This window comes from Gymnoscopelus braueri (genome assembly GCF_963280865.1).
Source record: "Gymnoscopelus braueri genome assembly, chromosome: 6".
NCBI classification, from domain to species: Eukaryota; Metazoa; Chordata; class Actinopteri; order Myctophiformes; family Myctophidae; genus Gymnoscopelus; species Gymnoscopelus braueri.
In genome coordinates, this window is record NC_137607.1 from 35,414,022 (window position 1) to 35,439,939 (window position 25,918).

At 42.5% G+C, this 25,918-nt stretch overlaps 2 protein-coding genes across 4 annotated transcripts in view; one reads left to right on the forward strand and one right to left on the reverse strand.

Moving 5' to 3' along the window:
* The first annotated feature begins 275 nt into the window (after positions 1–275).
* aasdh (aminoadipate-semialdehyde dehydrogenase) lies at positions 276–15,692 on the forward strand. Of its 3 annotated transcripts, XM_080431803.1 has the most exons (16): positions 276–474; positions 574–1,147; positions 1,363–1,483; positions 1,623–1,909; positions 3,058–3,289; positions 3,895–4,139; positions 4,885–4,991; positions 5,846–6,018; positions 6,213–6,549; positions 6,908–7,026; positions 7,694–8,246; positions 9,077–9,343; positions 10,211–10,374; positions 11,256–11,381; positions 12,537–12,671; positions 13,217–15,692. In XM_080431803.1, exons 2-16 carry the CDS (start codon positions 864–866, stop codon positions 13,613–13,615), a joined length of 3,549 nt encoding a protein of 1,182 aa, XP_080287929.1. In that variant the 5' UTR covers positions 276–474; positions 574–863; the 3' UTR covers positions 13,616–15,692. The 3 variants fall into 3 exon arrangements, with proteins under 3 accessions (XP_080287929.1, XP_080287928.1, XP_080287930.1); XM_080431802.1 differs by having other exon boundaries at positions 276–1,147; XM_080431804.1 differs by having other exon boundaries at positions 276–1,147; positions 3,097–3,289.
* A 3,362-nt stretch (positions 15,693–19,054) lies between these two features.
* Positions 19,055–25,918, reverse strand: part of cracd (capping protein inhibiting regulator of actin dynamics) — a 33,837-nt gene continuing 26,973 nt past the window's right edge. Inside the window, exons 8-10 of the mRNA XM_080431150.1 lie at positions 25,712–25,902; positions 23,616–23,775; positions 19,055–19,587 (exon numbers count right to left, since the gene is read on the reverse strand). Coding sequence (XP_080287276.1) covers positions 19,427–19,587; positions 23,616–23,775; positions 25,712–25,902 — 512 coding nt within the window. The 3' untranslated portion in view covers positions 19,055–19,426. The remainder of the gene's footprint in view (positions 19,588–23,615; positions 23,776–25,711; positions 25,903–25,918) is intronic.

Consider the following 25,918-nt stretch of genomic DNA (forward strand, 5'->3'; position numbering starts at 1 on the left):
GAAAAACAAGCCCAAAGTCGCTTATAATAAGCGGACATGGCAACAACCAGTAACCACTGCTGATTTGAAAAAGTGGAGCCTCTGAAAATAGAGCAACGTGATTGGACCAGGAGGAGGGTGACGTAACGCCTCGTCGTGGGTCGCGTCATCTTCCTGCGACAAATGAACTGGCGGTGCTGTGCTGTGATTGGCCGAGACTCGCCAAAAGTACCAAGAGGAATCCGTGCCCTGATTGGTTGAGTGGTGCCAGTGTACGCGCTCTGAAAATAAGCGGATCCACGAGCTTGTACATTTCATTTCAGACCTTATTTTAAACTCTGTTTCAGACACGAGAGAAACTTAGGACACCCACACAGACTTCCGTTGTAAAATAAATAAATAAAATAAATAAATAAATCATTTATGGCCAAAACAGCTCACAGTTGATTTGGAATTAGTTTTGGACGATAACAACAAGAGCAGAAGAATGCGGAAGTAAGTAACGCTCAGCGTCAGACGAAAACAACCAGAGTGGCACATCTCGTCTTCAACACTGATCTCTGATCTCTACATGCTTATTGTTTACGATTACAGCAGCAAGTCGCCTCACTTCTTCCAACATCTCCGACGGAGAGGGATGTGAAGAACCTGCAGGATGTTGTGTAGTCTATAGTATCAATGTCACTAAAAAATAGACATGGGTACTATTTAAATCACTGGCCTGACTAATTCTGAATCCAAATGCATCTGCAAAATCTTTACACTGCATGGCGCCACCCAGAAGATGCATGTGAAGAACCTGCAGGACCATGTAGTCTATCAATGTCACTACATTTACATGGATACTGTTTAAATCACTTGTCTGACTAGTTCTGTACCCAAACATGCATCTTCAAAACCTTGTTACACTGCATGGTAGCACCAACCAGGAGATGGATGTAAAGAGCCTACAGGATCTGGTGGTCAGAGCTGTCACACTCCATGGTGACACCAGAGCAGCTGTGACATTTGACAGTGGCTCTGGAAGCTCGGTGTCTCTGTCTTACAGAGAGGTCGTAGAGCTTGGGAATGCATTGTCACATGTTCTGCGGCAACACTGTGCTGGAAATGGAGGAGTGGTTGGACTATACTGTCATACTGATTTATATCTGCCAGTCTGGATTCTGGGGTGAGTTTACATGTATATGTGAACAAAAGCTGGGTAGAATGGGATTTAACACTCAAACAAATATGTGTCCAGAAATGTGTTGACTATTATTATTACGTCTTACATTTCAAGCTGTGTTTTTCCATTGTTTGTTTTATGTAGCCTCAGGGCAATGAGATGAAAGTTAATCTTAAATAACATACAAGTGGATCATTTAACATTATTTTCTTTGACAGAATCCTCCAGCTGCCTGCTGCTTACGTACCATTTGATTCAGATGGCCCAGGACTTCAGTCAGCCCGCGTTATGACCCAGTGTGGATTACAGTATTGTGCTCTGCAAAGTGATCTGTTGGAGGTTGTCTACTTTATTTAACTTGACGATAAAAAAAAACAGCAGATTTTATATATAATTTTTATGGAACACTTCACAAAGATTTCTAAACATAAGTCCCTAGTTAACCCATGCATTTTTTGTTTCTACTTTCCTTACCAAGCGATTCCAGACAGTTTTCTCCGAACTATTGGTGATGGAGGTTTGTGTGAAGTTGTCCAGCTACAACCTGACCCTCGTACGTGTGCGGCTGCTGGCAGCTTCCGTTGCGGACCACAAAGGAACAGAGCAGACTAAAGCCCAAGATGGGCATCATGCTGACGTTGTTTTGGCCAAGGGCACTGAACAAGAGGACTTGGCGTACGTGCTCCACACCTCTGGAACAACAGGGCTTCCAAAGACTGTGAGGGTGCCACACAAGTGTATAGTACCCAACATACTACATCTCAGGTTTGTTCCAAAACACAGTAAGGCCTGTCACGGTTATTGCATGCACAGTGGTGGAAGAAGTTACTGACATTTTTTACTTTAGTAAAAGTATCAATACCACAATGTAGAAATACTCTGTTACAAGTAAAAGTCTGGTATTAAAAATGTACTTGAGTAAAAGCACAAAGGTATTGGCATCAAAATATACTTAAAGTATCAAAAGTAGAAGTACTTGTTATGCAGAATGTCCCATTTCAAGTTTTCAAAATGTATAAACATCTTTTGAAAATAGCAGATCAACAAGCTCACAACGGGTCGCATCGTGACGCGTTGTGAGCTTGTAGATCGGCTATTTGCAAATAGCCGAAATATGTAGCCTATAGAGCTTAAGTGGTTAATGTATGTTTAGCAATAAAAATTTGAATCTGAAAAAGTAACTAGTAACTCAAGTTTTAAATAGTGGGGTAAAAGTACAATATTTTCCTCTGAGATGTAGTGGAGTAGAAGTAAAAGTATTGAAAATTGGAAATACAAAAAATACCTCAAAATTGAACTTAAGTACAGTACTTGAGTAAATGTTACTTTACACCTCTGTATTACATAACCCATCATCACCTGATCGCAATTATTTGAACTAATGGTAATTATTTATAGTTAATCGTTTTCCGTTCATCTGTATAAAAACAGCTGGATGAAATGTCCACGTCACTGTCCACGCTCTTTTAACCACTTTCAAGCTGGTGTTCCTATTATGTTTTTTAGATCGGCTATTTCTATTAATGTTCCAAAATAGCGGGAATGGCAGATCTACAAGCTCACAGTATGTTGCAGTGCGACACGTTGTGAGCTTGTAGTTGTAGATGGACTATTTCAGAAAATTGTTGAAACTATGAACTAATTAAGTCATGGCCTGTTTCGGCCATAGTAGACTAGTTATTTTGATTATTGGTACCAGTCTCTGTCAGTCGTTTCTTTGTATATTTCAGTATTTGTCATATCTGCCTTCTGCAATTTCTTCTTACAAAGCCTAAAAACAATTGTAATTTTTTCATTGATAGGCTACTGTATGTTCCAATGTTCAATGCCCCCCCATTACGTGTACATGGTCAACTAAAATGTCATGATGGTGAAAGCCCCAACAACACACGGTTCCACATCTGTACTTTAAGGTGTAAAGGCATTCTTGAAGATCCCTTCTCTTTGTTTAGAGCCTTGTTCCAGATGAGTGCAGAGGATGTGGTTTTCTTGGCCTCCCCGCTGACCTTTGACCCCTCTGTGGTGGAGATGTTTCTGGCTCTGTCATCGGGGGCGTGTCTCCTCATCGTCCCCACTGTCATCAGGAAGATGCCCCAGAGACTGGCTCAAATACTGTTCAACAATCACAGGCCAACTGTCCTACAGGTAGGTACACAGTACAATCCAAGAAAGCTATAGCTTGTTAAAAAGAACGTTGTTAAAAAGATATCGCTCTATATTCTGATAGTAATCATTGCTATAGAGTGTTTGTTCAGTAACAGGGGTCTCCCCCCGTCTCTCCAGCTCATTAGGAAAAAGAAAACACATGTTTAGGACAGGCCTGGAGGATACCAATTTCATCCAATCAGGAGAGAGAACTCCACAAAGACCATTTATCAGCTTCGCTTTTTTAGTGTTCCAGTAGATTTTCTTTTCCCATCACTTAAAATTTCAATTGGGATTCTATGTTAGTCTAGTGACAGCGTGCACAAGAAATTAGCTGGTTCTCACTATTTTTGAGATTAGCTCCGGACAGACAGACAGACAGACACAGAGAGAGACAGTCACAGATCCTTTTAGCGGCTATCTCTTTCAGAGCCAACGGCGTAAAACTTCACTTACACCACCTTTAACTCCATTCACAGAGTTACAAATGGATAAATTAACACTGAGGATGATTTCACACTGTATCCACAGGATGGGTGTAATTGATCAGTTGTATTATTCTACCCAGGACCTGCCCACACATCATTCTTCCTGTTCTCCAACAGGTGACTCCTACTCTGCTGGGCCGGTTCGGCCGGCGCGCTCTGCGGGAGCAGGTGTTGTGCGCTGGCTCCTCTGTGCGCGTGTTGGCGCTGGGCGGCGAGGCCTGCCCCTCTCCGGCCCTGCTCAGGAGCTGGAGGCAGGAGGGCAACCAAACCTGCATTTACAACATCTACGGCATCACAGAGGTCTCCTGTTGGGCCTGCTGCTACCGAGTCCCAGAGAGTCTGCTGCTGCAGTCCAACAGCCAGTGAGTGTGCTCTCTACTAGGTTTGTTATGGTTAAAGATAAAACTAAAGACTAAGAAGACATTTATTTAACTAAATTATACACACTAAAATGAACAATGCAAAACTAACTAAAACTAAACCAAACTAGCATGTAAAATAGCTTTCATTTTAGTTTTCCCACCATCATTATGTGATGTCATGTATTCTTTCATCCTACCCTTTTCAGCTTCTATAAATCAAGGCTTTCCTCATAATACCTGAAAGACTAAAACTAAATAAAAACTAAACGATAACTAGTCAATTCCTAAAACTAAAACTACTTATGCACTCGTAAAACTACCGGTAATTAAAACGAAACTTTAATCAAACAACAAACTGACAAACGAAATAAAAACTAATGAATGAATATTTAAAAACTTTTATGACTCTGGTCTATACTTGTGTGTGTGTGTGTGTGTGTGTGTGTGTGTGTGTGTGTGTGTGTGTGTGTGTGTGTGTGTGTGTGTGTGTGTGTGTGTGTGTGTGTGTGTGTGTGTGTGTGTGTGTGTGTGTGTGTGTGTGTGTGTGTGTGTGTGTGTGTGTGTGTGTGTGCGCAATTATGTTGATCTCATGTTGAACAGTGACATAGACTTCTTGTATACGGCATATTTACCTTACATTACACTTTGCTAGGAAAAAAAAGAAATACATTCTGCCATCACAGGATTGTGTCTTTATGGAAGGCCTGACTTCTAGATGTCAACAACTCATGTTTACATCTTCCAGAGCAGAGTGGTCCATGCCATTAGGAACCCCTCTGATGGGCACCAGTGTGGAAGTAAGAGATGACCGTGGCTGCATTGTCACCGAGGGAGAAGGACAGGTGCTCATAGGTGGGTAAGATGTCATGTAGACACACAGTAGGGCTAGGCATTAGGCAATATATCCATATTATATCGTTGCTGTCTCCATATTCTAACTTTTTGAGTTTTTTTTTTCCTAAACTAACGCCCTACTTGATCACTACAGCGTCACACAAAAGCATCAAAAGTAGCAGATCCACAAGCTCGAAACGCAGCGCTATTTGAGCTTGTAGATCTGCTACTTTTGAATTTGAATCCTGAAAAGTAGTTTTGGCCATAATGAGGTTTTCACCCGACAGAGACGATATCGTGACTAGATATCGTCTCTAATTTCATATTTCAATTTCGTAATATTGTGATATGTGATAAAGTGTTGTCTTTTCCTGGTTTAATCATATAAAAAACACATTTATTTCATGAATTTATATGTCAAAAATGGCGAACATATCCAATCTACAAGCTCACAACGAGTCTGTGATACGCATTGTGAGTTTGTAGATCAGCTATTTTAGCTACTTTTGAAAAAAGAAATGTGTGATTATCATCACAATATCAACATTGAATTATTTGGTTACAATGATTATTTAGATTTTGTCCATATCGCCCAGCCCTACAGTACATACAGTGGATCAATGTGAACTCCATAAATCATTGGTTCTCAAACCCCAGGGGTCCTTGTGTGGGTTCCAGGGGGTCCCCAGCAAAAGTAGTTAACATGGCATTTTAACATGATAATTTCTTTACATAAATCTTGTCTTTTCGGGGCCCCTGGCACAAATCCTTTTCAGATGGGGGTCTACGACCAAATACATATACATTTGGGGGTCCTTGACTTGAAAAGGTTTGAGAACCACTTCCATAAATTGTCAATGACCTTCATGCAGGAGGGGAGGACAGGGTGTGTCTCCTGGACAGTGAGGTGACTGCTGTCCCTGGGACAATGCGCGCCACTGGAGACTGGGTGGAGGTCAGGGACAGACACATGTACTACCTGGGACGGAGAGACAGGCTGGTCAAACGCCACGGACAACGGGTCAACTTGGACAGCTTACAGCAAGTGAGACTATTATGTTTTTTTATTACAAATTCCACATTTTCTCTTGAGTTGTTCTTACGAGGTACAGATTAGTATGGTCAAGTAGGGCATTAATTTACAAAAAAACACAAAAAGTTTCAAAAGGAGATTGGAGGTTTCTGCCTGACAACAGCGATATGATCTGTGTCACTCCAACATCCTCATTATTTGTCCAGGTCTTAAGCGGTCTCCCTCAGGTGGAGATGTGCGCTGTGGGTCTACAACGCGAAGGCTCCGGGCTGGTCGCCTTTGTGGTGCCGTTGACGCCCGGGGCCCGAGGAGGGGCGGCATCCCCTCCTCCTCCGCCGTCCGACCGCCACGGAGCCCCAGCCTCCTCTGAACACCAGGGGGACCCGCCCTCCTCCACAGATCATCATCATCAGAAGGAGAAGACAGGCACTTCAGACAGAAGCCTGCAGAAGGTCATCCTTCAGCAGCTCTCCATGCTCCTCCCTGGTCCCAGCGTTCCAGACACACTGGTGCTTGTCCCAGCGCTGCCACTGTCTGCTCACGGTGAGCTGGGCCAAAACTGTCTGTTATCTTCTTAGCCATTATTCTATCCATTACTTTTTTGGATAGAATGTTTTTTTCTTTATTTTTTATCAACAAATCAATTAACCACAAGCGTTATTTTATACTTAGATGCACAATGGTGTCGTTTAAAAAAAAGTGAAAATAGCTGATCTACAAGCTCACAAAGCATCACATAACGGCACGTTTTGAGCTTGTAGATCAGCTATTTTCACTAAGTTTGTACTTAAAAAAACACGTTTAGCCTGTAATTGGGATTGATTATTAATCAATTATTTTATTAAATGTGTCCATTATGTCCAGTGGCCCTGTGGTTCACAGAAACATTCTTCTTCTGCAGGTAAGGTAGACATGGCTGCACTCATGAAGATATACGAACGGCAGAGGGAACGTTTGGAGTCTGATGCTACACTTTGGGATTTGGCCAAACTAAGGCAGACACTTCAGTCCCTGTGGCAGGTACAGGACTGTTTATTATGATCCACATATATTAACCACTTAAACCCTATATCACACATGGGCAGCAGCATACGGCCTGAGGGCCAGACCCGGCCCGCAGACCATCTCAATCCGGCTCGCGACGTCCTCAAATTAAAACAACAACCCCCAAACAATCTAAATGATGAAAGGCAGCATTATGTTAATGTATTTTGAGTTAATTGAACTTCATTCCAATGAATGGAAATACATTTTTTATATTAATTTACCATTTGAATACATACCGGCATTCTATTCAGGTATGCACTCAAAATGGTAAATATTAAATTGTGAAATAGTCTGCTTTGATTCCATCTTTATAACGCAATAATGCAATGTGCTTCATCAGTGACTTATGAGATGAAGCATATCAGATAACTGGCAATAAATTAGGAGTAGGCTTGCTACATACATACATACATACATACATACATACATACATACATACATACATACATACATACATACATACATACATACATACATATATTAGTATAACATAATAATCTACAAGCACGTGTTGCAATGCATTGTGAGCTGATAGGTAGTTGTTTGTCGTGGCCTATTATGACATGCCCAGTATAGGGACACTAAGGTATATGTGGTTAATATACTGTCTGCACTTCTACTGTGTGTTTATGTTTGGCAGGATGCTCTGGGTGTCAGTGAAGACAAACACATCGAGGAGGATCGCAACTTCCTTTTCAGCGGAGGAGACTCCCTCAAGGCGCTGCGCCTGTGCGACGACATCACGGCCGCCACAGGGGTGACCTCGGCGGGACTTTTGGAGGTCATTCTGGACGGTTCGTTTGCCGACGTTCTGCGCCACGTCGCCGGAGGAACCCTGGCGCTCCCGTACGAGAGCGGCTCCGCGTCCTCCGCGGCCGGGGCCAAGAAACGGCAGGCTGCTCCTTTCCCCGCGGTGCCGGCCAAGAGAGAGCGCATAGACGGCGGGTCAACCCGCTACCCCACAGTTGCAGAGCAGATGTACGGAGCTGACGTCTGTTCTGTTAAAGTTATCAGGCGGGCAGGCGAGGTGTCTGAAATGAACGTTAGCGCTACAGGGGCCGCTGTGAGCGCTCAGTCAAATACAGTGGGACACATCAGTGGTAAAGACTCCAGTGTGACTGTGAACATGGATGACGGTCATTCCCTCACAGTGGGACCCAGCCAGCAGGGTGCTAATGACACACCTCACCAAGGTTATTATAGTTTTTCTTTTTCAGTTTAGTTTTCACTCATTGTCAACTAGTCCTTATTAATGCTCATTATTAGATGGCACAATTTTCGTCTCTTATGTCTCTTTGGTGGGCTATGGCCAGTTCAGAAACCTGCCTACCAATGACATCATCAATGAGGATTGCAAAACTACTGCCTTTCTCTTCCTGGAAAGCATGCTGAAATAGAAGCCATTGTTCTTGTATAACAAAACAAAAAAAAACTGTTTGAAATGGCCAAACCTGCCTACCGATGATGTCATTGGCAGGTTTCTGAACTGAAGGTTTTCTGAACTTTCTGAAATGTCTGAGACACAGAGTAGACAGAAATGGTGCCATCTTATGAGCATTTAGTGAGGACCAATTATGAAGCTAAGTTGAAAATGGGTGAAGTGGTCCTTTAACTAAAAGTTGGGTCCTTGAGGTGGTTCTAAATGGATCCTTTCAAGTCTGTAACTCTGACAGTATACGATTAGGGTCCATTTGGTTCCATTTGTATACTGTCAGAGTTAAAGGAGTAGTTCACCCCAAAACATACTTATTTTCTATCAATTACACACCCCATGAAGCCTTGAATTCATGGAGATTTTTTAGTTTTTGTCGCATTCCTAAGCCGCCTCCTACTGAGTCTCTTACCGACCGATGACCCGGTCATCAAATTATTATCTTCATGAATTCAAGGCTTCATGGGTTGTGTAATTGACTAAAAATAAGATTATTTTTTTGGGTGAACTATTCCTTTTTAAGGGGGGGGCCTTGAAATGTAAAAGTTTGAGAACCTGTGAACTCTAATAACCATGCTGCTCCCCTGACAGAGACTGGTGCTGTGGGCCTGAGTGTGAGCTGGTGGTCAGACACGGGCAGGTGTGTGGACGCCTCCCCGGTCATCTTGGTGCAGGGAGGAGGAGAAGGAGGAGGGGCAGGCCAGAGTCCAGAGCGCGCCACAGTGTTCATCGGCTCTCACTCCCACAGGATGCAGGCTCTGGACCTGGCCACCGGGGGGCTCCTCTGGGAGCGAGTCTTGGGGGACAGAATCGAGTCCTCGGCCGCTGTGACTCGGTGTGGAAGACTGGTGGTGGTAGGTCAGTGTCACAACATGATGAACCTGTCTGTTAAATCCACTTGTTTCCTGGGGTTGTCTATCTCAATATCACTTCTTTACTAGAGCCTGGCTGATGACCAGCTTTATGGGTCTGATGCTGATCCTGATTTTGGAGAGACCTTATACCAATGTGTTCAATGATATATTGTGTACAAAATCTATAAAAAAAAAAGAAGCTAAATCTAATCAATTTAAAAAACATTTTTTTATATTTTATTAAAGTTTCTATTTGAGAACATCTCATAAGCAAACAAATAAATACAAATAAACAAATACATTTTTTTATAGTATATTGCTATTTTTAATTATATAGATATTTTATGGCGAAAATAGGGACACGAGGTTGAAAGTGCTTACAAATTGGTACACATACAGTAGGCTGCATAATTGCAAATACGGATGTCGTCAAAACAAACCAAATAATGGCCGATATATCAGCCAGAATGATATATCGGTCGGGCTCTACACAAAAAACTGTCCAGGACTTATTTCCATTGTGGTCCTCTTATACATAACAAGTACATGTCATAACATATGTTGTTGGTTCTCAAAGTGGGGTCCGGGGGGACCCCCAGGGGTCCTTGGGAGGGCACCAGGTGGTCCTCAGCCAAATGTGTTAATATAGCGTCACAATCATTTTAACCACTTTAACCATAATCTTTGAATATATATATATATATATTGTAAAGCAAACATTTTTAACAAAAATCTTTGCTTCTCAAATCTCCCCCATTTCTTTTTAGATGTTCTCAAAACATTTTTGAGATGGGGGTCAAATACATTTCGGAGGTTCTTGACATGGAAAAGTCATGTATAATGTACAATGCTCTTGTCATGGTGCTCTCAGGTTCCTACGACGGCTGTGTGTACTTCCTGTGCGTGGCGTCCGGGGAGACGCGCTGGGTGTTTGAGACGGGGGACGCCGTGAAGTGTTGTCCTGCTGTGGACCCCCTCACAGACCTGGTGATGGTGGGCTCACATGATGGATACGTTTACGCCCTGAACCCACAGGTGAGGAAGGATAAGGATACTGTGGCCACAAGCAACTCTTAGTATTACTATTACTATTTTTTACATCTGGAATCTAGAGTTGCAATACCAACCCTTGACAGCCCATACATCCAAACAGAAAAGTCCTGTCTGATTGTATTAAACGATGTTAAACTCACCAACATTGCAGCTGACCGGAAAGCTTGAATTATCCTCTTTCTATCTGCAAAGTTTTTGTTTCATAAAACTCCATCATAGACATGTTATGAGCTACTTTCTGTCAATAAATTCCGTGCTGGTGGTTATTTTTCTAAGTACGCTCGTTTTCAATAACGCAACGTTCTACTGCCTCCTACATTATGTGCAATTTCGAAACGGGTGGTACGCAGGGCCGCTGAGTGATTTGCAACGAGTGCTTCCAAACTCGTCCTACGACTTAGTATAAATTAAGCTTAAGAGGACGAAAACAACGGCAACATGAGTTGCCGGTTCGCCTTGGAAGATTCACCATTCAGAGCTGTATTTGTATTTTATTTTATGTAGGTATTGATTTATTCCGATCAGGAGTTAAACAAATCTGACGTTCTGGTCCGATGCTTTAGGCAGTCTTCTGTGAGGCTGGCCATGCTGATTTAGGCATAATTTGGAATGGATATCTCCATTGTTAACACAAGAAAGGAATAAAACAAAAACATAAAAGGAAGCAAAATGAATAATCTAACGGTGTACAAATATACCCGTACCAAATGGAACATTTGGTTCCATTTGTACACCGTCAGAGTTAAATCAACACTGTGGATTTTACTGTGTACTGTAGATTGGGGTCTAATAGTTAAATGGTATCAAATGGGGGTCCATGGCCTAACTTGGGCCTTGAGAATGACCCTATGATCTATTTGCAGGTTGCTCAGTGTGTGTGGAGGCGTCACTGTGGGGGCGGGGCTGTGTTCTCCTCTCCGTACCTCCACTCCTCCCACAGACGACTGTATGTGGCGTCACTGGGAGGACACCTCAACTGTCTCAACCCTGTGAGTCCTCATTATTCATTCACAAGGAAAAACATTAAAATGTATACCCACAAACAGAAGTCCAACGTGCTTCAGTCAGTCGTAGGCAGGTAGAAGGGCGCTCAACAGTGGGTCTAAATGAATTAAAAAAGAAAATACCTGGGAACTTCAGACTACCCAAAACAATTTGACTCTGTTTGACGCAGTCGAAACGGCAGTCTCAATGGAAATAAAACGTGCTGACCCAGTCGAGTGCTCCAGTATTTTATTTGAGTAGACTCTTTTGAAGTGCCCAGGTAAAACTTTTTTTTTTCAAAGAAGAAAATAAAAACATCTTTATAATTTTGTTTTAAGTCAATGCTGCAATCCGTAAGAGTCATGTCGTTTGAACCCGGGTGTCCTGTACGACCACATTTTCTACTGAGGACATATTATGCTATGAGCTTCATGCAATAGCTCTTGTCAACCAGTAGATGTCCTACCTGGCCACATAGTACAAATGTCTCAGGAGAAGAGCAGGTAGTTTTATGTAAACCAGCCACGCAGATATGTTAACTCTCTCAGTGCCAAGCCCCGAGTTATCCCGAGTTTTTTCTGAATGCCCTCAGTGCCAGAACGAAAAATCCAGAGTTTTATTAAGAATTAAAAAAACATACTCTACCTTACAGATTGGTTAAAATAACATTGTATTCACTGAACAAAGTTATGGAATGCAGCTTCAATTTTACATAATGAAACAACTTTAGTTTTTACCAAACATTAGTGCCCATAGTGTGTAGGACAGTGAGGTGGTATCCTGCAGCCACCAGGGGGTGCTGTGGGACTGGAGACAGGGCTCGACTTGGCAATAACTGCTTTTTCATGAGCCATCTCTGTACTTGGAATGGGGTTCTGTGCAGTTTTTTTGTTTTTATTTTAACTTTTTTAACAATTTCAGTTTAGTTTTAATTTGTTTGCTTTAGTTTTGATACTGCGAAAGGGCTTAGTTTTAGTATTTGATTAGTTTTAGTGTTAAAAATTGTATTGTAATATGGGGTATTTGAAAAAAAATGAACATTTATAAATACCATTTTGAAAATGTATTCACAAAAATAATAATTGCGATTGATAGATTTCACATTAATACATTGTAATAGTGTATTTTAACCTTGGTTGTGTGTTTGTTGATTACTGTAGGACAGTGGAGAGGTTCTGTGGACACACAGCAGTGAAAGACCCTTCTTCTCCTCTCCAAACGTGTCGTCTGGTGGGCTGGTTGTGGTTGGCTCTGTGGACGGAAACATCTGCTGCTTCACTAGTACAGGCAAACCGGTGAGAAGGATCAAAATGTTTCACACATATTTAAAATAAGTATAAAATAGGGCTTTGCTGTGGGACTGGAGACAGAGCTGTTCTCTTCCCCTGTGGTTAATACAATAAAATCACATATATTTTTTGGTTGTTGATTTCAGTCATTTGGATTATAGAAGCATGTCTTGAAAACATGACACTAGCCTATCTACAATCTCTCAATGTGTCTGCGACGCATTGAGAGATTGTAGATAAGCTATTTTCGGTTATTTCTTTTTAAAGATTAGAGCATTTGAAGTGGTCAAACTAGCAATATGTTTAGAAGCATTTTCCATGAAACCCTAATGGTCTCTGATATTTCATAAAAGCAAAGGTTAAAGCCGTAGTCCGTCATTTCTCCACCTGGTAGGCAGTATGTAGAACAGCAGGAACAATATTATTAAAATATCATAAATACAAATATTGTGTTATTTGTTTCACACTGTTTCACAAATCGCATAATAGGACATGGCCATACAATGTTTTTTTCAGACATTTTATTTTGCGTTAATCCATGTTTTCTGCAGGTTTGGCAATTTCTGACCAAAGGACCGGTCTTCTCATCGCCGTGCTTCACACCAGACCAGCGCAGGGTGCTGTGTGGATCCCACGACGGCAGTGTGTACTGTCTGGACTGCACCGACGGCTCCCTGGTCTGGAGCTTCCACACCTCGGCAAAGGTCTACTCCAGTCCCTGTGTGCTGGACACTGTTTCTGCCTCCTGGCTGGTGGCCCTGGCCTCCACAGACGGGACCGTCTGGCTCCTGGACGCAGAGAAGGGAACGCCAACGGCCTCGCTAACTCTCCCCGGAGAGCTGTTCTCTTCCCCTGTGGCGTGGGGGCGCTCCCTTGTGGTGGGCTGTCGCAACGACAACGTGTACTGTATGAAGTTGACGGTCGACAGCGAATCGCAAAGGAACAGCTGAGAGATTGCTTTTGGCAGTGATGATACTGTGTTATGTATTTTGTTTTTGCAGTCAGCAAGTCTCAATCTTTTTCATTTCAAGGACGCCCAGGGGCCTATTACACGAAAGGAGAATTAAATAAGCCTGGATTTAAGTCAAATCCAGGTTTGACAAAGTCTGGTCCGCACAGCCTGGTTGAGCTAGACCTTGTCAAGCCAGGCTGTGTCGAGCCAGGATGGTAAAGCCAGGCTTCACGTATTCCTATAAAAGACCATGAAAGTCGATAGCAGAATCCTTGAACTTGACCAATCATGGAGCCCAAAACCAGAGCGGCGTTCTTCTCTGTGGCTGAACAGCAGCACTGCAGCAGCTCGAGGAACAGTGGCGTTCCCAGGAATTACATTTAGGGCAGGCGAGATTCCTGTATACTCGGGGGAAAATATCGGGGGAAACAAGTTAACAACAACAACACTACACACACTGACAAAAAAACTGAAAAACGTTAATAAAAACAATATGCAAGTATAATCAATCAATCAATTCTTCAGCGGTGGTCTCTTCATGTTGTAGTTTAGTAATAGAATGCTATCAGTTGGCTCCCTGGTCTGGAGCTTCCACACCTCGGCAAAGGTCTACTCCAGTCCCTGTGTGCTGGACGCTGTTTCTGCCTCCTGGCTGGTGGCCCTGGCCTCCACAGACGGGAGAATTAAATAAGCCTGGATTTAAGTCAAATCCAGGTTTGACAAAGTCTGGTCCGCACAGCCTGGTTGAGCTAGACCTTGTCAAGCCAGGCTGTGTCGAGCCAGGATGGTAAAGCCAGGCTTCACGTATTCCTATAAAAGACCATGAAAGTCGATAGCAGAATCCTTGAACTTGACCAATCATGGAGCCCAAAACCAGAGCGGCGTTCTTCTCTGTGGCTGAACAGCAGCACTGCAGCAGCTCGAGGAACAGTGGCGTTCCCAGGAATTACATTTAGGGCAGGCGAGATTCCTGTATACTCGGGGGAAAATATCGGGGGAAACAAGTTAACAACAACAACACTACACACACTGACAAAAAAACTGAAAAACGTTAATAAAAACAATATGCAAGTATAATCAATCAATCAATTCTTCAGCGGTGGTCTCTTCATGTTGTAGTTTAGTAATGAATGGCTCAAGCTGCTCTCAGAGCCCCTTTTATGCCAGGTGAGTACAGGTGATGGCCCAGACCCCCACCCCTGGCACTCCTGGTACCCCATGAAGACAAAGGCATACATTTGCATCACTATATAGGCGAGGGTCGCTCTGCTGAATGGATACGGTGGTGATTAGCTGCCTGCCCGCGTGAATGGACGAGGAGGCGGGCTAATGGTCCGACGGCCACTATTCTGTTTGGATTTTTTTCACTGCCTGTTTTTCAGTCAGTCTTTTACTTCATTTTCTAGGGGAGGCGAGATTTTAGTTCCTGCCTCTACGGTGGGTACGCCACTGATAGCGTCACAATCATTTTTAACCACTTAGCTTTGGCTATTCAAAAATAGCAGACCTACAAGCTCATTGCACGGCACCGAGTGCCGCACTATGAGCTTGTAGATCTGCTATTTTTGAAAAATCTTGAAAATGTGTGCATATCTTTGAAATATATATACATTTTAAAAGCGAAAAATTTTAACTCAAATCTTTGCTTCTGGGGTCCCTGGCACAAAACATTTTCAGATGGGGGTCCGCGGCCAAATGTATATCAATTTAGGGGTCCTTGGCATGAAAAAGGTTGAAAACCACTGTTCTAAATGGCAGTGGTTCACAAACCTTTTAGCTCAAGAGTCTTGAGGCTTGGGTCCCGGCTCGAGACATCAAATTTCTCTTTTGGGTCTTGAGTCCCAAGACTCAAGACCCAAAAGAGTCTTGAGTCAAGACCCAGGCTCCCGGGGAGACATCAAATTTGATGTCTCCCCGGGAGCCGGGATCTTGACTCAAGACCCAAAAGAGAAATTTGATGTCTCCCCGGAATCATACAAGGAAGTAAAATGTCTAATAAGCAAGAAAGGAAACACGGCCGCAATAAATGGATCCAGGATGGATCGGGTGAACTACTCTTTTAAGTGTCTTGTTCAGGGACACTTTGAAAACATTGCTGAGGCCTGGGATCGAATCTGGGATTTACAGCTTGCCAAGCAGGCGCTCTAACCATTCAGCTATGGCCACATCATCAGCAGAGGCTCTAAGGCAGTTCTACTCTGTAACAGTAAAGGGGTTTCAGGGGAAACCAGCAAAATGAGGAATAATATAATAAAAGACTTGCTAATAAAGCGTCATGTCTCTCATTTTTTACAATGTATTTGATATTACCTTTATATTATTTAATAAATTATGCATTTCATCCTCTATATATTGTCCAGCAACTTTTATGATAAAGGCAAAAAAAGATAGAAGACCCGTGGGAGACAGATTGCTCAGATGCCAAGGTTCCTGTGCTGGGATTCGATCCCATAATCTTGTGGTCTGAAGTCCCCACCAACATAGAAAGAATGCTATCAGTAATTTATCTACATAATTTAAAAAATAAGGATGTGTCAACCGGGGCAGACATTAGCTGGTATTATTATTATTATTTTATTTTTTATATAAATGCATTTGACTACAAAAGGCAAAAAGTCACGTGACTATCAAGTATTATGTTGTTGCTGCAACACCTGCTGGCTGAAAAAAGTCAATGCAGGGCTTTATAAAGGCACTGGACATAATTATTCATAGCATATTTTTTATTGTGTATATACATTATGTAGATAAATTACTGATAGCATTCTTTCTATGTTGGTGGGGAAATGTAAGGTTTGTGCGTGATGAATCTAAAACTTGCCTTACATTTATAGGAAGGGGGGAAACAATTATTAATTCATTAATAAATATATATATATATATATATATATATATATATATATATATATATATATATATATATATATATATATATATAGATATATATATATATATATATATATATATATATATATATATATATTCATTTGATACTTTGTTTTTCATCTCTGGGACCCCAATCTACAATGTAAAATCGTCAGTGGTAATTTAATTCAGACACTGACAGATGTTACCAAATGGACCCTTATATCCATTTGGTTCTGTCAGTCATTTAGCTGGGGACCCCCTGGAACCACCTCACGCACCCCTGGGGGTTCCCGGACCTCACTTTGAGAATGGCTGAAATAGAGACTTGAAACGTACGTGTGTGTGTGTGTGTGTGTGTGTGTGTGTGTGTGTGTGTGTGGGGGGGGGGGGGGTTCAGAGGGAGCAGTGGGAAACCAGATTTCATTAAAAGTTTTTATGTTGAACATCTAAAGGAATGAAAGCTGAGCCGAATTACTGGACAGGCCTTCAGGTTCAGACATCAGTATTTAATTTACATTATTCATAACATTTGCATCTCTTAAGAATTTTCTCATGAATACCCTTCTAAGTTTAACAAAAAAAAAAGTGCAATTATTACCAAACTTTTTTTCTTTTTTTCTGTTTTGTTTTGTTACATACAACACTGTGTACACTACACTATTGTGCACGACCAAAGTTAAAAACAAAATGACAAAAGTGACTTCTCCTTTAATAAGCCCGAGTTATACTTGGTTGCACGACACTGACGCACAGCCAAGTACAAATCACCCTTCAAGGTGCTCCGGTCTCTGACCGGAGCTGGGATAAATCCTGCCTCTTACATACGTACATACTTACTTACATACATACAGATCATTACACTGAGGAGTGAGAAAGTTTGAGTGATTTGGAGATGAGAACACGCTGGCCTTCCTTCAGTAGCGGGAAGACCGTCCTACCAAAGCCAACAGGCTCAAATCACATTTTGTCGCTGTCGGGTCAGAAACCTCCCATCTCTAATATTCTAACTTTTTCTTTTTTTTTGTAAATTAATACCCTACTTGATCATACTACAGCATCACACAAAAGTAGGAGATCCACAAGCTTGAAACGTGGCGTGAAACGTCGCGTTTCGAGCTTGGCGATCTGCTACTTTTGCTGCTTTCGAATTTGAGTCCTGAAAAATAACAGTTTTGGACATATGAGGTTTCCACCCGACAGACGATTCATGAGAAAGGTGAGGGCCTATGCTACGCCTACAAACGATGCGTTACGGCAGGACAGCTACGAGAATTGTTATGTTATGTTACAGCTAGCAGTAGGGCTGGGCAATAAAACAAAAGATTTATCGAAACTGATATTTAAGAACTAATAACCGAACTGTAACTGAATAATCGAAAGTTTTTTTCTTAATGTTTCTTTGATTATATATCAATGAATTTACATGAAAACATTCTAATAGATTTTCTATAATCGACTAAATCGATTAGTCTGATTAACCACTTAACCATGCATTATACTTCATTGTACAATGAAACATTTTGAAAATAGACTATCTACATCGCATGGTGAGCTTGTAGATCTGCTATTTTCACTGTTATTTCATTCATCAAAAGTTTGAAATAATAGTGATATTGATTTGAAGTCATATCGCCCAGCCCTAGCAAGCAGGTAGTCTCTCTTAATAGCGAAAGCAAAAAAAACTCAGAATTACGTTACCACAGAATAAGTGAAAGTAATGTGCAATTCACAGTTAAATGCCCAATAACACTTGTGGTCTTCAATGCTGTGTTTTCAGTGCACCCACCCATGTGATTTGACAGATTATTCTTTTTTTTTTGTTGCAGAGTTTGACTTATACAAACAAGATTCTAATAACTTCATCATGGCAAATTGTAATGAAAGCGTCTTTGACAGCTGTCACAGTCATCACGGACACAGTGAGAGTTGTTAGGTTAAGTACAGGTTTTCGAATACGAGTAAAAAAAAGAAAAGGCTTTTGTTTTGCACATCACAAACGAGGCTCAGAGAAGGGATACAGTGTCCGTTGTTTCAACAACACGTGAATCTGTCGCTCGAAATAATACCAAGGAGAGAACGTAACGGAGAAGGCGCTTGTAACATTTCCGCGGTGCTGTCATGAGGAAGAAAAGTGCGATTTCTGCTTTTCTACTGCAAATAGCCGATCTACAAGCTCACAACGTGTCGCAGTACGACGCATTTTGAGCTTGCATATCGGTTATTTTCGTTACGCAACACTGGCACGCAACTACAGTAAATATAAATCGCCCCTTAACGAGGGTGGTTTGTGGTGTCGGGTTATTGTCAGCCCTTTTCCAACACTGCTCTGCAAACTCTCCTCTGTCGGATTAACACCGAGCTGGTTCTATTTCAGAGTAAATTTCTTCTTCTCCTTCTCTGTCACTGAATGCGTGTTCATAACTGCGTTGTGTTTTAGCGCATGACCTATTTACAACCACGGTGATCGCCATTGGCTACAAAAGCGAGGAATTGGGGGGGGTTGGCTGTTGCAATTGGTCAGTCACGGCACCTCGTCATTGGCTGGCTGAAAGGGTTCCGCTGTCCCTGACTGCAGCGCGTTTTGGTGTCAACAGCTTAGTTACGTCTATACCGTATGTCCTGCTGGGACGTAATGCTTTAATGTGTTTGTATACAGTTAAGTGCATGCTTGCAGTAGTTGCTTATGTATACATGTGTAATGGTGCAGCGCACTTTAACTTGATAATACAGTACACAATGCCAGCCAGTGTATGGATACAGGGTTGCAGGAGGACGAGAGCTTTGTTCCACAGGGTAGAGGGTCCGGGATCTGGAATTTGGAAAGGGCTGTGGGGGGGTTTGATGTGAGTGTTGTTCACGCATGGGGTCAGTGTGCAGTCTGGGTGCAGGCCCAGAGGTTGGTGGTGGTGGGGAGTCCGGGGTGAGTCTTTTTGGGGGGGTGTTACTTGATGATCTGCGGGCAGTCGCTCCAGGCTTTGGCCTTGCGTTTGGCCAGGGCCAGCCAGGCCGGCTCCGTGGATCCATGGGGAGAATCGGTGGAGGGGAAGCGTTTGGAGACCTCCTTCACGGACGGCGGTGACGGCGTGGAATCCGCTATCTCAACTGAAACGCAGGAAGAGGAGCGTCGTCAAGATCAGAACTAAATGACAAACATGTTCTTTTAACCACTTTCAACCTGGCGTCCCTATTTGGGGCACATCATTATAGGCAAAACTTTAAAAGAAATGGCAAAAATAGAGATAGTCAGTGTTTTAATGGCAAAAATGTTCCTTAGCAGTTTTGAACCCTAAAACCTCAGTTTTTGTATCTTAACCACTGTACCACCACAGTTCCTACTCAATCAATTCTCTTGCACACTCTTCAGTGAAGAATTAGAGCCAGGCACAAACTTGGGAAAGAAAATACCTAATCTCTGGTTTTGAACCAAGAACCTTCTGGTTACAAAACACTGACTTTTCCACTGCACCACAGACATGCGAAAGATAATTGTGACAACTATGGTAATTACTTACCCATTTGTATGCAGAGGTGGATTTGAACCAACTACCTTCTCAGTCTCTGTTCTGCAAGTTCTGCATCTTAACCACCGTACCACAATTACTCAATTCTCTTGCACCCTCTTCAGTGAAGGATTAGAGCCAGGTAATAAAACAAAAACAATAATAAAAAAAACTTGATAGTCTAGATGGAAAGGGGGGTCCACGCGCATAGGGTGGATTTTTTGACGCCACCTGTTTTTTCTTAATCCTTGAAGGGTGTATTTTAAGATTCTGCCAGGTACCAGGCTGAGAAAATGCCCCATAGGGTTTATTTTTAACCCTTTCTTACACATTATCCTACCCAAATCCGAAAATGAAAAAAAGAGAAAACAGCATAACTACAGGGACAAATCGACACATTTTTCCAGACAATTGGGACCCAAGGAATTCATCAAAATGGTTATTGTTAAGATTCTAGCACATCTTGACTATTTCAGGAAAATGCAAATGAACTATAGCTAATAGTACACTGGACAAGATAAATGAGGTTAATATTGGAAATAATAATCCGAACAAGATTCTCTACAAGCTGTTATGCATTATATTGTTTGTGTAATCAAGGCCCAAACCTATTTAAAAATATATTCCTCATTAAAAACAAATGTAATTGCAGTTATTGAGTTAGAAGATACAGAGAGAAATTAACACATGTTCCACAGTAAAATGTTTATTAGATGTCAGGACAAAAACTGCACAAAAAAGAGAGCAATACAATTATATTACATCATTCAAGTTCTGACCTTTAATCTTACGAAATTAAGCAGTATGTGCCCTACTGCAACTAATCATCATCATCATCACCACTAAAGAGGTCATCCAAGTCTATCGCCCCAATCTCCATCTCTTCATCCTCCTCTTCATACTGATACTCTCCATCCTCCTCATCCACATTATTGTTGGAGGAATCTGCTTCTTTCCCAAGAGCTTCTTGCTTTTCCACTGCTTTCTGGGCCAGTACCTCCACAAGAGAAGGAGGGAGGATAGGTCCAATTGTCCCGACAGGCTCTAACACCCCCTCATCCATCGTCTTCTCCCAGCCCACTCGGATACAGCAGAAAAATAAAGAGAACAACTACTGGAGTGCAGGAAGGTCGGCCTCAAGCTCAATGCCAAGAAAACAAAGGTACTGACAGTACGGACAAAACCATTGCCACTGCGGACGAGACGGTGCTCGAGGCAGTCACAGACTTCAAATATCTCTGGGCTTGGACTGCTTCAACGGAACAGGACCTGAAGGTCCGTAGTAGGGCACTTGCCTGGAATGCCTTGCATGGGATGAGGAGAGTGTGGAAATCAGACATGGGAGAAGACCTCAAGAGGCGGCTGCTTGTAGCTACAGTGGAGCCAGTACTGCTGTATGGGGCTGAGACATGGACCCTCAAAGTGGAGTCAGTACTGCTGTATGGGGCTGAGACATGGACCTTCAGAGTGGAGTCAGTACTGCTGTATGGGGCTGAGACATGGACCCTCACAGTGGAGTCAGTACTGCTGTATGGGGCTGAGATGTTAGATAGGAGAGTGCAGAGGGCAGCGATCCAGGAGTCCCAAGTTGGTGTTGGCTAGACCACACTCTGGCATCGCATCGCACACTCATCATAGGGGTTGGGCCTCTCAAAGATTGGTTGGTCTGCTCTCTTGTAGCAAGCCACTCTGAAGTTGGCATGCTGTACATGTGGGATCAGACAAACCTTGGGTGGAGGCAGGAGTTCCAGGGTCTACTTGATCAGCACCCAGCATTTTAGCATTTTAGCCCGCACAGCATCGACTGACTTCATACGAGCATGGTCATACATAATGCATGTGACTCCACCTCTTGTGAAGCTGGCATCTTTGGGGAAGTTGGGACCAGCTCTCTTGAAAGCCAGCTCTGGTAGCATCTCCGGAGGTGTGAGCTTAGGGCTTCTCATCTTGGATGATCTCTCATAGAGAGGAACTGTCCTCTCACTGGTACTCTGATGGCCCTCCTTCGCCTCTTCAATCATGATACTCCCAGCACTGTTACAAAATTTGAGCCATGAATATTGGTTGTGATTCTGTTCAGGTTGTCCCATTCGCTGTGAAAAACAACATTTCCCTCGGCTGTTATAATTTGAGGGGTCAGGTAGGTGGACATCTCATCGCCATAGCCCTTGCGGTTTCAAGCTCCTTACCAAAGTCATATGAGCTGCAAAAAGAGAAATGTGCTTTATTTAAGATATCAAATTACAGTATCAAATAGTAATAGATAGGACATGTTAAGTTAGGCCAGGTGTGACTGCTTAAATCAGCCTTCTCCCACACCACACCATGATAAGAGCTTGCCTTGGATGTCAGTAGGAAACAGCCCTGAACATTTTCAGCTTTTCTTTTTTTTTTGGGGGGGGGGGCAGTTTCTGTCCTGTTAACACATTCCATGCCAGAGTTTAATCTCATAATGTACTCACCAGTGCCAGCGTTTTATTGTTGTTTTTTAGTTTTTTTCATGTCGCCACAGACCTCGCTAAATAAGTTAAAAGTGCGCGTTCATTTGGTTCTAAACACACAGCGGATCCGTGAGAAACGGCGAGCGAAAACAGTTTCCAAATCCGTGCCGCCATCTTGAAGCTACAGTCGATCAACGGTAAACAGTGATCAGCGAGGAGAAAAACAACAACCAGAGAAAATCGAGTTTTAAACAGGATCCCAGACAGGAAGCGGATACGATCGAAAAAACCGGAACCCGAATAATTCCGTTTCCGACCGGAAACCGGAAACGGAAATGGATCAAAAAAATTCGGAAAGTGCACCTGGGGCACTTAACATGGGAATCGGCGGTTCGCGTAGATCTACGCGACTGGCACGCTGCGGCTTTAAATAGGTTCGCGTAGATCTACGCGACTGGCATGCAATGTGTTAATAGAGTCAAGATGTGCTAGAATCTTAATAATAACAATTGTCTAGAAAAATATGTTCATTTGCCCCTGTGAGTTAAGGGTTAAAGAGGAACACCATGGGACATTATTTCAGCCTGATACCTGGCATAATCTTAAAATACACCCTTCAAGGATCAAGAAAAAACAGTTGGCAAGGAAAAATCCACCTAAGGATTTAGGAAAAAGAGAAATATAGATTTGTTTTGGTCAAGATGTGCTTGAATCTGAATAATAACCATTTCAATGAATTCCTTGGGTCCTAATTGTATGGAAACATGTGTTCCTTTGTCCCTGTAGGTTGTTTATTTCAATAGTTCTTTCCATTTTCGGATTTGGGTAGGATATGTGTAAGAAAGGGTTAAAAATTAACCCTATGAGACATTTTTTCAGCCTGGTACCTGGCAGAATCTTAAAATACACCCTTCAAGGATTAAGAAAAAAATGGTGGCAGCCAAAAAATCCACCCTATGCGCGTGAACCCCCCTTTCCCTCTAAACTATGACTGGTTCAATATTGTGGCCGTGAGAACACATCACTCCAATGAACAGCAGCAGGCATCTTACGTGTATATACAGATACAGTATCTATGGGTAACATTTCTCACTAAATCCATGTTCTGAACAGTATAGGGATTGGGAACAGTGGGTAGCGAACTTGGCCTGGGTGGATATCTGCGCTCTTTTCTAGTCTCATTTAGTACCTGTGACAGAGCTGGGCAGAGTATTGGCTTTCTTCAGGGGGTCTCTGCGGTCAAAGCGTCCCAGGAGACTGTCAGGTCTCTTGGGCGCCTCTGGCGTCCGGGGCTTAGAAGGACTGGGGCTTCTGTCCACTTTGCTGTCCGTAGGACTGCCCAGCGTAGCCTGTAGTCAGGATCAATCAAGTTTATTGGTACATTCATATATATAAGGAATGTTCACACAATAACACAATTAACCACTTAAACCTAAGTCTAGTCTAGACTTAGCACACTGGACCTGAGTTGCCTCTCTACTTGGACCGCTTCTTTCTGTCTACAGTACACCAAATCATTTCGGCAACAATACCCAGCGTTGTGAGCTTGTAGATCGTCTATTTTTGGCTAAAGTTCACCCCAGAATATGGATGCTGGGCTTCAAGTGTCAAAGAAATAGAAAAGCACTAATACAACTTAAAAAGACTGCGGTTGCGTCCGAAACCACATACTAATGTACTGCATACTACTACACAGTATGCTATTTTCAGCCTACTATTTAGTATCTAAATGACTAAGCAGTAGGGTTTCACTTCGGACATACAAAAAAGCAATTTGGCATACTAAATACCGTAATATGCTAGTACGCGATTTCGGACGTCCAAAATCACATACTATTTAGTACTGTACATTGTTGCTGTTGGGCAGAAACCTTGTATCTCCATATTTCAACTTTTTATGTATTTTCGTAAATTATTGCCCAACTTCATCACACAAAACTGTTGCAAAGAAATTGTGAAAATAGCAGATCTACAAGCTCACAACGCGTCGCGATGCAACGTGTTGTGAGCTTGTAGATCGGCTATTTTCACAAATATGAAATAAAAAGGAACAGTTTTGGACAAGGTTTCCACCCGACAGCAACGAGATATGAAAATACATGTGTAGAGGTACGAAGTTGGCCTACTGGCAGCATGCACAAGACATTTGCCACTTATCAGTCCAGCGGTTTTCAAGATTAGTTCTTACAGAGCCACGCCATAAGAATATAACAAAAATTTACAAATCCGGTGAGTTTTATGTACTTTAACCATTTAAACCCCAGCCTGGTAAAGCCCCTCCCTCCGGAATTCTCATTTCCATTGCAAATGAGAAGGGGGGTTTACCAGGCTACTTAAACCCTATGGTTGACCGTGTCCCTCGGGGCTCTATACTAGTGTCTTTTCTGTTATTGTGGGGAAAGCTTTCGCTGAGAAACGATCGACAAGCTGTCGTATTTTCAGAGAAAGCTTTCCCCACAATACGGATGCTGGGGTTTAAGTGGTTAAGTGTCCTGGTAGGCAGGCATGCTCTGTTACAACATTAAACTGAATGTTGCAAGAGTAATATCAAATATATTAGGGCTGTCAAACGATAAGACCTTTTAAATCAGATTAATCAAAGATTAATAATTAATCATGATTCATCACCATTCGTAATTATGCCAGAAATATTTTCGCTGTATGTTTTTGTGGGAACGGAAAGATGAATGACTTTCTCAATCTTGGTCTCTCTCCGTCACGCTCGCCCTAACCCTGTTATGCTATGTGATTTGAGCCACTGCGCAGCCTTTTCTGTCAATAACCAACTTGTGTTTTTCACCATCCAGATTGAGCTACACACAGGTTTTCTTTCCATCTTGTTTGGATCATCGTTTGGATTTATCAGCCATCAGATAACAGAGTGATGACTAGTGCAGAGTGTGGATGGAATTATGGGATGTATGGGGCGGGTTATTGTGCGCATGCGTTAATTGATTTAAAGCTTTTAATGCATTCATTCCATAAATGTAGTAACTCAGTTAATGAACACATTTTGACAGCCTGACTATGACTATGACTATGGACTGAATGTACTGAATATTGTACTGAAATTCACAGAATTTAAAGTTTTGGGGCTAAGTAGCCCACCACCGTGGGGAGTGGTGGTTTGAATCCTCCATGGCTCCAGCAAACACAATTGGTCATGTTCAGCCAGGTGGGGAGGAGGACCATCTCTGTCCTCCCGGTAAAACTCCCGGTGAAATGAAAGAAGCGGCATTGAAATCATTTGACAATTTTAGACAGTATAAGCAGAGAGGTACGTACACCGTCTTTGTCTCGGGACTGTTTCTCTGCCAGCTTGGCCTCTCTCTGGCTGCGTCTGTCGTCACGGCTCTGCTGCTGTTCCCTGAAGCCTTTCTGCTTCTGCAGGGCCAACGTGATCCACAGGGGCCCCACCTCCTTCTCCGAGGCCCGCGAGCTGTCCAGAGAGTGCCTGCTCTGTAACGACGGCTTTTCTGTAAGGAGACAACG

What these genes read in the sequence shown, in the direction of transcription:
- aasdh (XM_080431802.1), top strand. Translation starts at nt 864, where the DNA reads ATGCATCTTCAAAACCTTGTTACACTGCATGGTAGCACCAACCAGGAG. An exon ending in CCCAACATACTACATCTCAG is followed by an intron (nt 1,910 to 3,057) that starts GTTTGTTCCAAA and finishes CTGTACTTTAAG; the next exon opens with GTGTAAAGGCATTCTTGAAG. An exon ending in ACCTCAACTGTCTCAACCCT is followed by an intron (nt 11,382 to 12,536) that starts GTGAGTCCTCAT and finishes TGATTACTGTAG; the next exon opens with GACAGTGGAGAGGTTCTGTG.